General features: G+C 35.3%; 1 protein-coding gene across 3 annotated transcripts in view; it reads right to left on the bottom strand.

The window, feature by feature from the left end:
* PARP8 (poly(ADP-ribose) polymerase family member 8) overlaps positions 1-16771 on the bottom strand; it is a 186552-nt gene that overhangs the window by 58374 nt on the left and 111407 nt on the right. For all 3 annotated transcript variants that reach the window (XM_032145541.2, XM_032145540.2, XM_032145542.2), the window contains exons 9-11: positions 11980-12040; positions 11462-11552; positions 1607-1673 (exon numbers count right to left, since the gene is read on the bottom strand). In XM_032145541.2, coding sequence (XP_032001432.1) covers positions 1607-1673; positions 11462-11552; positions 11980-12040 — 219 coding nt within the window. The remainder of the gene's footprint in view (positions 1-1606; positions 1674-11461; positions 11553-11979; positions 12041-16771) is intronic.

Here is a 16771-nt window from a genome sequence, read left to right as displayed (position 1 = left end):
TCTTAGAGAGGCAGAATTCTAAACATTAAGGGTTTATTATCTAATTTTATATTTGCATATCTTTGAACTCAACACTGGGAATTTATAGGAATGTTTTTTCCTTTCAAATGTGGTAGGCACACAACTCACATTTGAGTAGTGCTGCCTCAATTTAAGTCATAAAAACTTGAGAAAATTCTAGAGCTCTGTAATACGTACAAAATCCTAGATATCATATATGTGGCTTCCTACATCAGGCAAAATGACCTCAGTAAGTTCTCTATTTCATATATCAAACATAGTTTCAATATGTTTTCTCTTAGAATATTGCTCAGTATGAAGCCCACATGTGATGCCAAATTTAAATCCATTAAAATAAAAGTGATCATATAGACTACATCATTATGAAAGGCCTAAACCAGGCTTTAAGCATACAATTATCTAATGGTCTTTCTTGACAAATTTACATTTAAGCTAAATTTGCAGATTTGGAAGAATAATCCTCTGGGAATTCTCCATAAACACAAATTCTTAAAGCTGATATTAAGTATAGAAGTTATTGTTTATATTCTGACCATGGCAAACTGAGGTACATGCCTAAATTTTAAAATTCAGTTCAAATGGGGTGGCTTTATGTCTTCTTATGAAATCAAGGCTCATCTAGACTCTATGTCTAAAGAGAAAGCTGTATTCCCTCTATGTGGAAGGCTGGTGAAGGAGACCATGTGGATGGTGTCGTTATTTTCTTCAGGGAAAACCACAACAAGCCCTCTGGATGTATACCAAAACACAGGCCAGTGGGTCCCAAAGGTCTGTGCCTTAGATCACATCAGCGATCATCTGATTTTAGAAAAATCTGAGAATCAATTCTTATGTCTGTAATTCATCAGTGTTCTCTATTTACTTCTAAGATGCCATTTTTTTCTTTCTGGTGCCACTGTATCCTGGCTTTATCAGTGTTTTCTTTTTCTGTTTTTTAAAAATAGATTTTTATATAAAATAGACTTCAAGATCATAAAACAAAATCAAGGTCCACACAGGAAATAAAGTGTTTAGTTAAAAAACCAGTGTTTCAAAGCGGTAGGAATGGCAAGTAGGGATAGTGCAGGAGTCCAGGGCTGGTGGCTGCTAAACTGATACCACCTCCGGGCCCCAAGGAATGAGCAGTGGGAGCCCTCAATAGAGCCCAGTAAGAGAGAAAGTCATGTACACGTTGCAGCCTGGAGCCGAGCAGCAGGCTTCGGTGGAAGGACTGGTCGGCTCAGGATGACCTCCTAGGAAGGAAACCAGAGCAGTAAGTACTTCCATCTTACTCTCCCTCCTCCCTCTCCTGGTCATGTTCGGGACTCAGAGCCTGTGTCCACACAGGTCAGCCTCCCCAGGTAGAGTGCAGGGTGCTGGAGGAAAGAGAGTGGACTGGCAAAGCAGTAGGACTAGCCCAGGTGGAAAAGTGAGCCTTGCTAATAAATGATCAACGCAGCTCTTAGCATCATGATGACTTCCTCTCTTGAGGGGCTTGCTTCAAAAAGTTCTTATTGAATAGAAGGTTTTTGTTTGCTTTAATGAACAAAATGAGAACTCAGTTCTCTTTGGTAGAAATTTATTTTTTGCACTTTAGCAAACTTACTTTTTCAGCTGATGTCCCAATCCAAATCGCTCTTTTGTGGAAATCTGAAAGACATCAACAGTGGGCACTGGAAAGGAAAAAGGATCACAGTTACATATTGACTTGAAACTGGAACTCAACCATCAGCCAGAAAAAGGCTGAAACTGCATTATATATGTGCATATACACATTTAAAAACAGTGTACATGCAGTCCTAAACAATGCTATTTATGCTATATGCACATAGGAGATCATTATTGGCCATTATATATTAATGTATAAGATATATTATACATTATAATAATATAATGTATAATATATATCATACACTAATATTGTATAATAATATACAGTATAATGTATAATATATGTAAATGTAAGAAAGAATGATCTCCAAAGTAAGCAACAGCTGAACTGGCCACATGTAGGACAGTTAGTGCATTATTTTTTAAGTGGAAGAAAGACAACATGTTTGCATCTACATACATCATTTTTAGAATAAAACAATGGGAGATGAGAAGGCACAGGAGATTTCCTTTTCACGTGGTTTGTACTTTTACCAGGTATATATATATATATGTTTGTATATATATATGTACATATAACATACATACATATATACAAATATATATATGTTTAAATCGGTAACTAAATGTATAAAAATACTAAACTAAATATATAACTAAACATATAAAAATATATGTTTAAATCGGTAACTAAATATATAAAAACACATATATACATATATTTCTTTAAATCAGTAATTATGCTAATTAAATTAATAACTTCTCTCAGAAAAGTCGCTCATTTTTCATCATTCACTGGTTTAAGAGTATCTCTTGCACTCATTGCTCTAGTCATTTCGGACGGAAGAGTAAAAACACACCCATGAAGATCCCTGCACCCATGAAGTCTGAAGTCCAGTGGGAGGAGGAAGATGAAAAACAGATAGAAAAGTAGATACAATGCTAGATGGCAATAAAGGCTCTGGAGAAAACATGGGGAAAAATATATGGGCTGCAGGCTATGTGGGTTGAGGTTTAAATGTTAGATAAGAACAACCAGGAAGAAAATGTCCCAGCCAGAGCAAAGAACAAAGGCAAAGCCTCTGAAGAGAAAATATGCTGAAATATCCTAGGAACAGCTGGAGAACAGTGTGGGGAGAGGACTGAACAAGGTCTCATGTCAGGAGATGAGAGCAGGGAAGGAACCTGGAGGAGCTGTGCAGGATCAACTGGTCAAAGAGTAAAGGGGAAAACAGGAAAACCAGTCAGGAACTTACTGCAACAAGTGAGGCAAGATATACAGAACTTGCGTCCATGGAGGTGAAGAACATTTTGGATTCACACTTCTAGGAGAGTGGACAGATTTTGCGGGTGGACTGGATTTGAGGTGTGAAAAAAAGAAGAGTTAAGGATGAATCCAAAGATTATGGTCTGAGCAACCAGAGGGATGAAATTTACCAATTCCTACAATGTGAAAGACTGCAGGAGAAACAGGTTTGAAAAGGCAGATAAGACTAGTTATTTGACCAAATACTTTAAATTTGAGATGCTTATTTGATACTAAAATGGAAACGTCAAGAAGGCAATTGGAGAAGCCCAGCATTTAGGCATTAAAGGTGAGAGGAATGTACTAAAGATATAAATTTGGAACAGTCAGAGTATATATATATATATTTAAAGGCATGAGGCTGGATGAGAAACCACTCAGTGAGTCTATGTAGGTGGAGGAGAGAGAAAGTCTGAGGATTAGGCCCCGAGCCCAGCTCAGCAAAGAAGGCTGGGGAGGAATGGCCAAGCGGATGGAAGATTCCAGAGTGCTGCTATCTAGACACAAATTCAAAGAAGTTTTTCAGGCCAGGCATGGTGGCTCATGACTGTAACCCCAATACTTTGGGAGGCTCAGGCAGGTGAATTGCTTGAGCCCAGGAGTTCAGGACCAGTCTTGAAAACATAGGGAGACTCCATCTCTATTTAAAAAAAAAAAAAAAAAAAATTAGCCAGGCATGGTGGCATATGCCTGTAGTCCCAGCTACTTAGGAGGCTGAGGTGGGAGGTTGAGGCTGCAGTGAGCTGGGTAACAGAGCAACAACCTATCTGGAAAAAAAAAAAAAAAAAAAAAAAAGATTTTCAAGGAGGAGGTAAACAACTGTTATGAAATACTGCTAAGTCAATTAAGATGAGAACTCAAATAGGTTATGAGTCATTTGGCAAGAATGAAGTTACTGATGACATTGACAAGAGCAGTGTTTGAGAAATGATGGGACCAAAACCTGACTTGAGTGGATTCAAAGAGAGAAAAGAAAAAAGAAAATGAAGTAAGCTAATAGAGACAACTCTAATCAAGGAAATTAACAGTCAAAAGAAGCAGAGTATTAGGGTCCCAACTGAAGAGGGATTTGAAGTCAAGAGAGTTTTTTTTTTTTTTTAAGACAAGAGAAATATTTGCTGATGTGAATCTTCTAAGAGAAAAAGAGAAATGAATAGTACAGGAAGGAGGAGGAGAACTGAATTGCTGAGATGGTGTCCTAATTATGTGAAAGGGAACAGAAACTAGTGTGCAAATGAGATGACACATAGGAGCTTAGATAGTGCCATTCACAGCAAGAGGTGGGGCAGCAGATAATTAGAGCAATGACTGTGTTGCTCATAGGAACTTCTCAGATCACACATGCTCTACATTGTAAGCCAAATGGTATCCCCTGTTGGCCACTACTCTGGGACACAAATGCTCCATCAGTCAAGGAAAGTGGGTGTTTGTATCACCAAAAAATTAGTTCGTTTTCTAAGAAGTCCCTAATTCTTGTACAAAGAGTAAGGTATAGAGTAAACACCACTCCAATCCCACTTATCCCAAACCCATGGCTATCAAAATTCAAAAGTGAATAAAAGCATTCTAACATCTTGAAAACCTCAGTGGAATTAAATGAGAAAGCACTGTATTTTCTCTAAGAAGATTTAAGAAGACACAGTCTCTTCAGAGGCAGACAGAAAAAGTGGGAAGATGAGGGCAGAGAAACAAAAGAGATCTAGCTATAAAAATGTAGAAAAATCCGAAATGCACTAGAACTAATGCCTTTACCAGAGAAAACTGGGTATGATACATAACGTAGAAAGAGAGAAAGAAGGGTTATATAATACTAGACACAAATGTTTATCCAGAACGTACAAATTATTCCTATAAATTAATACAAACACCAAAACTTAATCATACTATGCATGACTAGAAAGTGTTAATATTTACCAAAATAAATTTTCTAGAAAAATATAAATTTCAAACATTGACTCAGTAGCATAAAATCTAAATGACCTATAATTTTGGAATATACTAAAAGAGTTCATAAAATTCTAAAATTTCCAAAATTCATAATTTGTGATTCATAAAATATTCCAAAATTCAAGTTCTAAAACACATATTATTATTAAAATAAATGTAATAATAATATTAATATACTAATGAAAGATGTTAATAACAGAGAAACAGGGGTGTGGAGTGTATGGGACCTCTGTACTAGCTGCAATTTTTCTGTAAATTTAAAACTTTTTAAGTTAATTTTTAACAATATTTTTAAAAATTAATACTTTCTTGATAATCAATAATGAGTTAGAAAATAAAATGAACTACAAAAGTCTAATTATGCAAATAAGTACTCAGGAATAAACAGAGCTAAAATTAGTGACCTAAGCAAAAAAAGCAAACAAAAAACAACAACAACAAAAATCCCCAGAACTGTACTGATACATAAAACTAGGAACTACAAATAAATGTTCTTTTATAAGAAAAAAGTAAGAACTTGACAGAAAGTACTAGTGATATATTTTCATGTTTTAAAAAAAGGTCAAAGTTATTCAATGTTTTCTTATCTCTCATATAACTGCAGTTAGGAAGTGAGGGCTGCCCAAGATATGTGGAAATTATTCTAATGCACTGATCATGCAAGCACAGAGGTACCAATAATGAGATGATATGCACAGAAATCATTTTAAAGTAAGGTTAGTTGTTTATGATTTTCAACTAAAAACAGCTTTGTCCTTGAGATGAAAAACTGCATCTCTATATCAGTAATTCCAGAAAATACACATTATCATAAAAGTGATAAATTATATCATATCTTTAAATTATATTTCCCCATATACAATACAAATAATCCTTATCTTCAGTTTCAAAGTGGATAAGGAGGTATATGTCTTCAATTCATATCACTCCTGTTCTCTCACAGATATACTGTCAGATTAGCTGTAGCCAAATATTGATGTTTAAATAACTGTTATTTATACATTTCCAAAATGTAGGAATAAATCCTTTTCAAAAAGAACTGTTAAGTAGGTCAGTCTAAATCTTGAATTAGCCATACATTTTTGCAACTTCATTTTACTATAAATGCTGATACCTTTCAAAGACACATTGCAAACACTCTTTTTAAATCACTGAATTTTGTTATTTCAAAAAGTTTTCATAAAAGCATAAAATATCAACTTTTCATAAATATCACTGTAAAAGACTTTTGCATGAATTGAACCCACTAGCTATCAACAGCTAACATACTAAAGGGATTTGTAAGATAAACAATAATAAAATTCAGAGACAGGAAACACATTAGAAAAATAAAGGTTTGACAAAGCAACATAGAGAAGGTAAATTCTAAATGGTTAACAGATACTTGGAGAAATTCTGATGAGTAAGTAGAGCCATGCAATTGAAATGATGATGAGTATGTGCTCTCAGCTCAGATTAGACCAACCCATGAAAATTCCACTCTTCATAAGTTAACTGTCATAAAGTCCATGAAATAAGTTCTTTAAGGACATTCTTTGCAGCACTGATTATGGCATCAGGGATCTGAACACAATGTAGGTGGCCATTACTAAGAAAGCAAATATGTAAATTGTAGTGGATCTATACTGTAGTATATATTAGTATACATACAGCAACAGGGCCAACAATTCTGTTGCTATCTTAGCAACAGAAGTGGTTAAGAGAATAAAATCTAGAGCACGATAGCATTTATGTAAATTAAAAAATGTCTAACAGCACTATGCATTTGACAAGGATATACACATAGGCCATTGTGTTTTGTTTGCTCTCAAGTCCACCTTTAGGCTGCATTTCCACAGGTCCCTTGCCAACTACCTTCCGGTTAGGTTTGACCAATGGAAGCACTGGTTGGACTTGAGGAAGAGAAAGAGAAAGAGAATCAAGGTATTATTTCCCTTCTTCTTTCCTCCCTTCTACCCCATCTCCCTTCCCCATCTCCCCTTCCCTTTTCTCTCTTTTCCCTCCTATTCCCTTATCTCTCTTTCTTTCTCCTCTCCTCTCTGTCTTGTGTGGGCATCTTTTAGCAGTTGCCATATCTTCTCCATGGTTGCAGCTCTTTACCAGACATGTGCTATTTCTGTGGCCCTAACTCCTACAGAGCAACTCCTGACATGGTTCCAGAACCTGTAAGATTTCCCTGATATTTGGATTCTGCCACATACCATCCCTTTCCCAGTGTCATTCCAGCCCCAAGCGACTGTAGTGATCTCTTGCTGTCATCTTCCCTAGTGGTCTCCTGCTACCACTCTCTGATGAGCTTCACCATCCTGTTTTCCTTCCCAACTTTTTAGCCACTGGATTAACTAACTCCTTATGTTTATTTTTTTTACCTGAGATACTAGAGTGGTTTGTTTTCTGATTGGATTCTAACTGATGTAGTATCAGATATTGGGAGTGGTCCCAGGCAACACACCGTAAAATGGGATACTGAGATTGGGCGGTTCATCTGCTTAACCTTAATAAGGTGGTAACTTCTTTACAGATGGAAACTGAAATAATGGTATTCTGTGACAGGCAGAGGCATTATGGGCACAGCACAAACACTCTTCATAAATAATTTCTTTTTTATTTGCTAGCAATAATCCTAATCATAGGCTAGAATAAAACCTAATTATTCTCCTGGAATTATAAGTTAAAGATTCCTTTTTAGTAACACTGTCTCCAGTTCTATTCATATATTATACATTACTGCACATTTTCAATCATATTTTCCTCAAATTTTCAACAAGAAAAAAAATCTCTTAGGGAGTTTACTAGTAAAATGGTAATGTGAGTGAATACTTTTGCACAAACACAATCATAACCAGTGCCTAACAGAAATAGGAGAAAACCAGTGAAAAGACCAGAAACTTGGAGTAATGTCATCCCCACGTGAGAAATGCCCAGCAAATTTTGCACAAACAGAGCAAATGGAATCAATCTTAAGGGGCCCTACAGGATGGATGCAAAACTCTCCATTCTATGAAAGAGATAGATGCTATAATACAAGTCAACCACTGCTGACACCTCTCAAAATAGGGAGCAAATGAACCCTAAGGCAGAGAGGACACGCCGGATTGGTCTGGCAGGGCTTCCTCCCTCAGCAGATGCTGCCTTCTTCTTGACCCTGGACCCACCATCCTTAGGTCAAGTTCTCTCAGAAGCAGACCCTGAGTGCAGACAAGGGGCAAATAATGTATTCGGAATTGTTCTCAGGAGGAAGCAATAAGAACAAGTGAGAGGGGGGTAGATAGGAAAAGAGAAAAAGCCAAGCAAGGGTACAAATCCGGGGAAAGTTCTAGTTTCCACCCCATCTTGTAGGTAAAACTGGAGCATGCATTACAACTTAGAATTTGTACAGACTTGAAACAGAGTAGCTAGGCCACAGTACCCTCACACTAGTGACACCTAAAGAGTGAAGGGAAGATAAAAAAAACTGCCAAGTACTTACCTGCACTCCCCAGGAAAGAGAAAGCTTATTTGTTTAAGGACAAGCTACTGAGGGTCTCAAGTGGAGCTGTTAGCAGCCAAGGGCGCAGAAATGGGGATGGGAGCAAGACCTGGGGAAGGGGACCAAGGGGAACAGGGTGTAGCACTAGCAGAGCTCGCAGCCCTCCCCTCCAGCGGGCAGATCTCAGACCTGCCGACTCTAAAGTAGGGTCAGTGTGGAATTCTCTTTCTTTCTTCTTCCTAATGGGAGAAATTGTTCACACATCACACTAATTTCCAAAAGAAGAACAATTTCCACTCTTGCTTGTAATATAATATTGAGGAAAATAAAACTCCATCTACAGGAATAAAATAATAAATCTTTGACAATTACTGATTTATATTCACAAAATTCAAAACAACACCAAACAAATAAAACGAAAGCGACTGGTGATAAAGAGGAAATAATACGGAATCAGTAAAGAATGCGGCCAAATTAAAAATACAATGGGAACATTAAATTTAAGATGAAATCACGAAAACAATTCACTCAGTGGAGCAGAAGATAGATTGGAAAAAACATATAAGGTTTTCAGATATGAAGGATGAAAGAATTAGAGAAATGAAAAACATGGAGGACAAAAGAGTTAGATCCAACCAGCATATTGGGATTAGCAGGTAAAGAAGGAATAATCAATAATTACATAAAATGTACTTGAGGTGAATTAAGACTCAGGTATACCATATAGAAATAAATATAGAAAAAATAGTATCAAGGAGAAGAAGAAAAAAACAGTCCAAAAAGTACACAGCAAAACACAAACAAATCAAAACAAATTTCTTGCAAATAAAAAAAGTTAAAATACTTCAGACACAAAATGAGAAGTTTCTAAAGCATTTTTGTTTTTTGTAGGAGGAGAACTATCATGACCTCGCTAATTTTACTTGGACAAGTTTGTCTCATTCACAAAACAAAAAGTCATTATCAGGTATGAAAAAAGAAAACATAACCCTCGGGTTTCCTTGGGTTCCAAATTGTTAAATATATAAATCAACCAATACAGATGAAAGAAAGAGCAGATGAGTTGTGACGCTAAAGGAGTTGTACTGAACATTAAAATAATCTAACCATGAGTTAAAGTGAGTGTTAAAATATTTATAAAACCATGCCAATGTAAAAAATCTTTAAAGAGATATTGTGAAGGAAAAATATCTCCCTTACATTCAAGATTATATCAAAAAATAAGTATCAGAGGTAAGATTACATAAAAGCATGCTTCAGTATCATCTTACACAGATGGGGTTTGGGTGAGTAGAGATTAACCAGCCCAATTTCATTCCTAATCCTAAACAAAGTTCAGACATAAGGATTTCCTTTTCTTTTAACCACCATTAAAATAAAATCAAATTAGTACATTTCAAATCACTAAAATGAGAAAAAAGTTAGCCATATGGCAGAATATGTGGGGAAGGAGCAAGAACACATACAACTATAGGCTGAAATATTCTCCATACATTACAAATTATTCCCTTATGGCTTATTTAATGACTTGAAGACAGTCTCATGACTTAACATTAAGGTGCATAGCTATTTATAAAACTCATTGTCAACTTTATAAAAATAAATCATATGCACATAGAAAACAGAGAAAACACCATGCCATTTAGCTTTCTCATTACAAGAATTGAGAAATTCCTTTTCTTATTACATATTTATATGTCTGAAATTATCAGAATAAAAATATTTTAAACATTTATTTTTTCTTGTCCAGCATTAAATCAGTTAGAATATGTAATTTATATTATGCATTAATTAATTTAAATAGAATGTATTATGCAAAGACAGAAAACAAGTGACTAACTTTAAAAATGAAAGATTTTCCTGTATTTTATAAATGTGAAAGAACAACTATGTTTCCTATGTGAAAACAAACAGTAGATGTATATTCCCTGATATGCCTAAAGGAAAAACATGCAGACATCATAGTAACATGTGTGTCAGAGTAAAGATGCCCATGATTTCACAAGGTGCTGTCTATGTTCCTGTCCCTTGATTCTGGGTGGGCTCTTCAACTGCTGTGATCAACAGAATACAATGAAAGACTCACTATGTCTTTTCCCAGTAGCTTCTACATCCTGTCTCTTGCAACACTTGCATTTGCATCCCAGTCACCATGTTACAAGAAGTCCAAACCACATGAAGAAGCTATGTGTCGGACAGGCACTCTAGCCAAAAGCTTCAAGTGAGTCCCGAGATGACACCTGCATCAACTGCTAGCCATTTGAACGTCCAGCATCGTGTGTATCCAACCCAGTGAGGCCTTGATTTGGCCCCAGCCCCACCCACACATGACTGCAAATCATGGGAGACTGAAAGCAAGAAGTGCCCAAAGAATAGTGAGAGATAAGTTTTTTTAAGCCACTAAGTTTTAAGATTTTTTTTTAAGTTAACACTAGATAACTGGAACAATATAAGTAGATACAATTGTGTGTGTGTGCATGCGTGTATGTGCATGCATGCGTGTGTGTCTCTGTGTGTGTGTGTGTGTGTGTGTGTGTGTGTGTGTGTGTGTGTGTGTGTGTGTGTGTGTGTGTGTGTGTGTGTGTGTGTGTGTGTGTGTGTGTGGTAGTAGGTAGGAAAAACCATTTTACCAAGTAAATTTTGGCAAGACTTATGATAGGGTCCTTTGTTGTAAACAGCTATCAGCTGAAATATGATAGCAACACTGTTCCTTAAAGATTCAGCAAACAAATACACTATTATAATCTCCATGTTCAAAGACGGAAATATATTGCATTAAAATTGAATCTCAGAATCAAAGAGAGAAATAATTATATCCAAGGAAAACCCAAAATATATATATTTACTGAGTTTCTACTACATGCCAAGTACTCTTTTGGGTTTTTTAAATGTTTGTGTCTCAGAAACTTGTCAGTTTCTTAAAATCTATAAAACGAAATGTTATGTTTCTGTTTCCATAAGTTATATTGGCAATAAACCATCTTTCTTAGAATGCAAGCTTCTTTAAATACCATTATCAAGATATTTAGCACTCTTGCTCAGAACTGACAAATGAACACGCATTTTGCTTAAGGCATAGTGCACAGCTAATTAATATTCAAAATAATAAATAAAGAAATAAAACTAACCTGGGCCATTTAAATACTGTGTAAGTGAACAGTGTAGTCGAACAATTATAGGTTCTGTTCGAATTACTTCCCAAGCCACAGCAATCTCCTCCTGCACAAATATATTTAAAAGATGAATTAATCATCTTTTAGAGTTCAAAATGAAAAAAAAAAACACACAAACTTTTAAAACTTGTGTTCACAAAATGCATATAACCTGAAGGCCTATAAGTTATCTCAAAACCCACTGTTGTGTGAAAATATTGGCCTTCTATGTATGAGAACTAAAAATGAACACTTAAAATATAACGTATTGCAAAAGCCCATAAATTTCAGAGACCATTAGAAAAACCAATGCAAATATATATGTTTATAAAATCGCCGCTTCTTTGACAAGTCACAGCAATTCTTCACAAAGCACCTTAACAGTCAATATGTAACTAATAGTATTATAAGACAACTGAAAATTAAATTTCCTCAAAAAATAAAATAAATGTATTTTAAATGCACCATTCATATTACATAAAATTGATACTTACATCAAGAAAGCTAACATCAATATGCAGATCAATATCTACATCATCAATGGCTCCATATTCCCTGAAAGCAAAAATTAACATTTTTTTTTTCATTTTAATGATGCTTAAAAGATGGTGTGTGTTAGGTTACTTTATTTAAAATTTTAAATCACTAATTCTCATCCTTGATTTTGACAAATAGCTCACATCTAACTGTGGATATGAAATAATTAATAATCTAGTTGGCCTGTCATTTTTCTGTTTATACCACAGATATCTTTCTATTGTCTTGTACACGCACATGCATACATAAAATCAAGAGTTGCTTGGTTCACAGTTTTAAATATTCCCTGTTTTCTGTGGCAAATAGTCAATCTTCCCATATGACCGCTTTGTTTTCACTACACTCTCTGAGGATAAGGAGCTGCTTCTGAAGACAAGAAAGGAGTTTATGACACGAGGAAGGAGTATAGGGAAGACACACAATAATGCGCACATAATTTTTCCTTCTAGTTAGGCATCAGTGGTTCAGAAACCAATCCAAGTGTTCTGCCACTTAAATGTCAGTGTTTCGACGGGCAGCTCTAAAAGTCTGATATTAAAAAAAAAAAAAAAAAAGGAACTGTAGTATATTCTACAGGAAGGAATTATGAAGAACAACTTTTGTACAGCACAGGTACTGTCACAAACCAGCATACTTCTTAAGCAAATTAAAGAATATAAAAACAAGTTTGAATATTCTCCATATATACACATCTGTATTTTTGATATTCTTATAAAATTCTGAAGTTACAAATGCTATGCATAGTGAGAGATAAAAACCACAGAAATAACTGAAATGATAAAAGTTAATGGCCAATATTTACTCAGCACTGATATGCCAGAAATTGTTCCAAAGATCTTACATACATGTAATAATTTAATACAGTACTCACAAAACACCTAAGGTACTACTGCCATCTCCGCTTTACAGATGCATAAATTGAGGCCCAGAGTACTGAAGTAACTTATCAATCATCACTCTATAGCAGAGCTGAGACTTGAATACATGTATTTTAGTTAATATTCAAGAAACTAGCACTTTGTGTTGGAAACCAGGTCAAGCATTAATGGATGATCTCATTAGGTCCTCATCACAGCCTTGTGAGGTGGATAATATTTCAATATTCATTTTGCAGATGAGAAAACTAAGATTTAAAGATGGGAAAAAAGTTGCCAAATGAAAAATAAGTTAGTGGGGAAGTCAGGAAGTGAATATATGTCCAACTCTAAAACTGTGTAAAGTATGGTATCTGGCATATAGTTAAGTACTCACTAAAAATTTATGTCTATTATGTATTCAAGTAATAGAATTATAATACATAATTGTGGCACTTTTATAGAGTTCAGAGAAGAAACTTTTAATGATTGAAAAATTTTATGTGATTTAATGAATAAAGGAATCTACGGGATCTTTTTCTTTCTAATATAAATGACAAAAAACCAAAGCATATTAGAATATAAAGTAGCCTCTGTGCTTTCTCCATTCTCTCCTTTAAAAATACATTAAAACATTGAGCACATTTTCAACTTTTATGAAATTATACTCTTATTCTTTCGTGGTAATATCTTTAAATGTTACATAAAGAAAGGGATAAAAATGATTCGCATAGGTATTCCTTTTTAAAGACCATCAAAGCATCATAACATCTGTGCTTTGCAAACTATTTTCAAACTATTCTAAAAATCTGAAGAGGAAGGAATTCTTCCAAACTTGTTTTATGAGGCCAGCACTACCCTGATACCAAAACCAGACAAGGAAACAACAACAAAAAAGAAAACTACAAGCCAATATTCCTGATGAACACAGATGCAAAAATCCTCAACAAAATACTAGCAAACTGAATTCAATAGCCCGTTAAAAAAATCATACACCATGAGCAAGTAGGATTCATCCTAGAGAGTGCAAGATGATTCAACATATGCAAATCAATAAACGTGATACATCACATTAATGGAATCATGAAGAAAATGTTATGATCATTTCAACAGACAAAAAGCATTTGATAAAATTCAACATCACTTCATGATGAAAACTCTCAACAAATTAGCTATAGAAGGAACATAACACAATAGAAGCCAAATTTATAAAACTACAGCTGACATCACATTGAATAAGGAAAAGCTCAATGCTTTTCCTCAAAAATATGGAACAAGACAAGGATGCCCACCTTCACCACTCTTATTCAACCCAGTACCGGATGTCCTAGCCAGAGCAATCAGGCAAGAGAAAGAAATAAAGGATATCCAATTTAAAAAGAGGACGTCAAATTGTTCCTGTTTGTGGATGACATGATCATATATATATAAAACTCTAAAGGCTCCACCAAAAAAACTGTAAAACTAATAAACAAATTTAGTAAAATTGTGGGATACAAAATCAACACACAAAAAAATCAGTAGTTTCTGTACACCAATAATGAACTATCTGAAAAATAAATGAAAAATCCTATTTACAACAGCTATGAAAAATAAAATATATAGGAATAAATTAAACCAAGGAGGTGAAAGATTTCTACAACAAAAAATAAAAAATTAATGAAATAAATTCAACAGGACACAAAAAATGAAAAGATAATTGCTTGTTTATGGATGGAAGAATATTATTAAAACATCCATACTCCAGCCAAAGCAACCTACAGATTCAATGCAATCCCTGTCAAAATATCAATGACATCCTTTACAGGAACAGAAAAAAAATTCTAAAATTCACATGAAAGCACAAAAGATTCCAAATAGCCAAGGCACTGAGCAAAAAGAACAAAGCTGGAGATATCACACTACTTTACAAAGCTATAGTAACCAAAACAGCATGGGACCGGTGTAAAAATAGACATGGAGACCAGTGAAACAGAACAGAGAACACAGAAATACATCCATACACTTAGAACCAACTGATTTTTCAACAAAGGCTCCGAGAACACACCTTGAGGAAAGGGCAGTCTCTTCAATAAACGGTGCTGGGAAAACTGTCCCTGCGCATGCAAAAAAATGAAACTAGACCCCTATCTTCATATACAAAAATCAACTTAAAGTGGATTAAAGATTTAAATGTAAGACCCAAAAATATAAAATTACTGGAAGAAAACAGGGAAAATGCTTCATGGCATTTGTCTGGCCATGGATTTCCTGAATAAGAATTCAAAAGCACTAATAACGCAAGCAAAAATGGGCAAATGGGATTACATCAAACTGAAAAGGAAACAATCAACACAGTCAAGAGACAACCTACAGAATGGGTGAAAATATAACTGCAAGCCATGCATCCCACGAGGGGTTTATATCAAGAATATATAAGGAACTCAAACAGTTCAAGAACAAAGACAAACAAAGAATCTGATTTTAAAAGTGGCAAAAGTCCAGGTGTGGTGGCTCATGCCTGTAATCCCAGCATTTTGGGAGGTCAAGCCGGGCAGGTCTACTGGGTCAGGAGTTCGAGACCAGCCCAGCCAACATGGCGAAACCCCGTCTCTAATAAAAATTCAAAAAAATTAGCCAGTTATGGTGGCACACGCCTGTAGTCCCAGCTACTCGGGAGGCTGAGGCATGAGAATCGCTTGAACCCAGTCGGCAGAGGTTGCAGTGAGCCAAGATCGCATTATTGCACTCCAGCCTGGGTGACAGAGTAAGACTCTGTCTCAAAAATAAAAATAAAAATAAAAGGCAAAAGACCCGAATGTGCATTTCTCAAAAGACATACAAATGGCCAACGGGTACATGAAAAAATGTTCAACATCACTAATCATCAGGGCAATGCAAATCAAAACCACAGTGAGATACCACTTCACTCCAATTAGAACGGCTGTTAGCAAAAAGATTAAAAAATAAAAAATGCTGATGTGGATGTGGAGAAAAGGGAATCCTTTTGCACTGCTGGTGGGAATGTAAAGTGGTATAGCCATTATGGAAAACACATGAAGGTTCCTCAAAAAATTAAAAATAGAACCACCATGTGACCCAGCAGTTCCACGATTGGACATTGAACCAAACGAAATGAAATCAGTCTGTCCAAGAGATATCTGTGTCCCCATGTATACTGCAACACTATTCGCAATGGCCAAGATGCAGAATTAACCTAAGTGTCCATTAACAGATGAATGGATAATGAAATGTGGTACACACACACAATAAAATACTGCTCAGCCATAAGAAATGAAGGAAATCCTGTCATTTGCAGCAACTGGATGAACCTGGAGGACACTGTGGTAAGTAAAGTAAGCCAGGAAAAGAAAGACAAACACTGCATGATGTAAGTCATTTGCAGAATCTAAAAAAAGCTGATCTCATTGTAGTACAGAGTAGATTACCAGAGGTTGGGAAGCATAAAGGGAAAGATGATGAGGAGGAGAAATTGGTCAACGGGTACAAAATTACAGTTCAATAGGAGAAATAAGTTATAGCACAGTAGAATGACTATGGTAAACACTAGTATAATATATATTCCAAATTAACCAGAAGAAAGGATTCTTGATGTTCTCACCTTCTCACCACAAAAAGATCAATGTTTGTGGTGATGGATATACTAAACACCATCATTTGACCATTACACAATGTATATATGTATTGAAACATCACACTGTAAACCACAAATCTGTACAATTATTATGTGTCAATTAAAAATAAAATTTTAAAAATTGTGTAAAGCATAGTATCTGGCACTAAATAAAAATTTCTATCTATCGACTACTCAAGTAATAGGATATAATCCCTTTTATAGGGTTCAGAGAAGAAATTTGTACTGATTAAATGGTTTTATGTAATTTAATGAGAAAAG

This window comes from Hylobates moloch, unplaced genomic scaffold (assembly GCF_009828535.3).
Source record: "Hylobates moloch isolate HMO894 unplaced genomic scaffold, HMol_V3 SCAFFOLD_23, whole genome shotgun sequence".
Taxonomy (NCBI): Eukaryota; Metazoa; Chordata; class Mammalia; order Primates; family Hylobatidae; genus Hylobates; species Hylobates moloch.
Note: the sequence above shows the minus strand (reverse complement) of the source record. Positions and strands in the feature narration are given on the sequence as shown.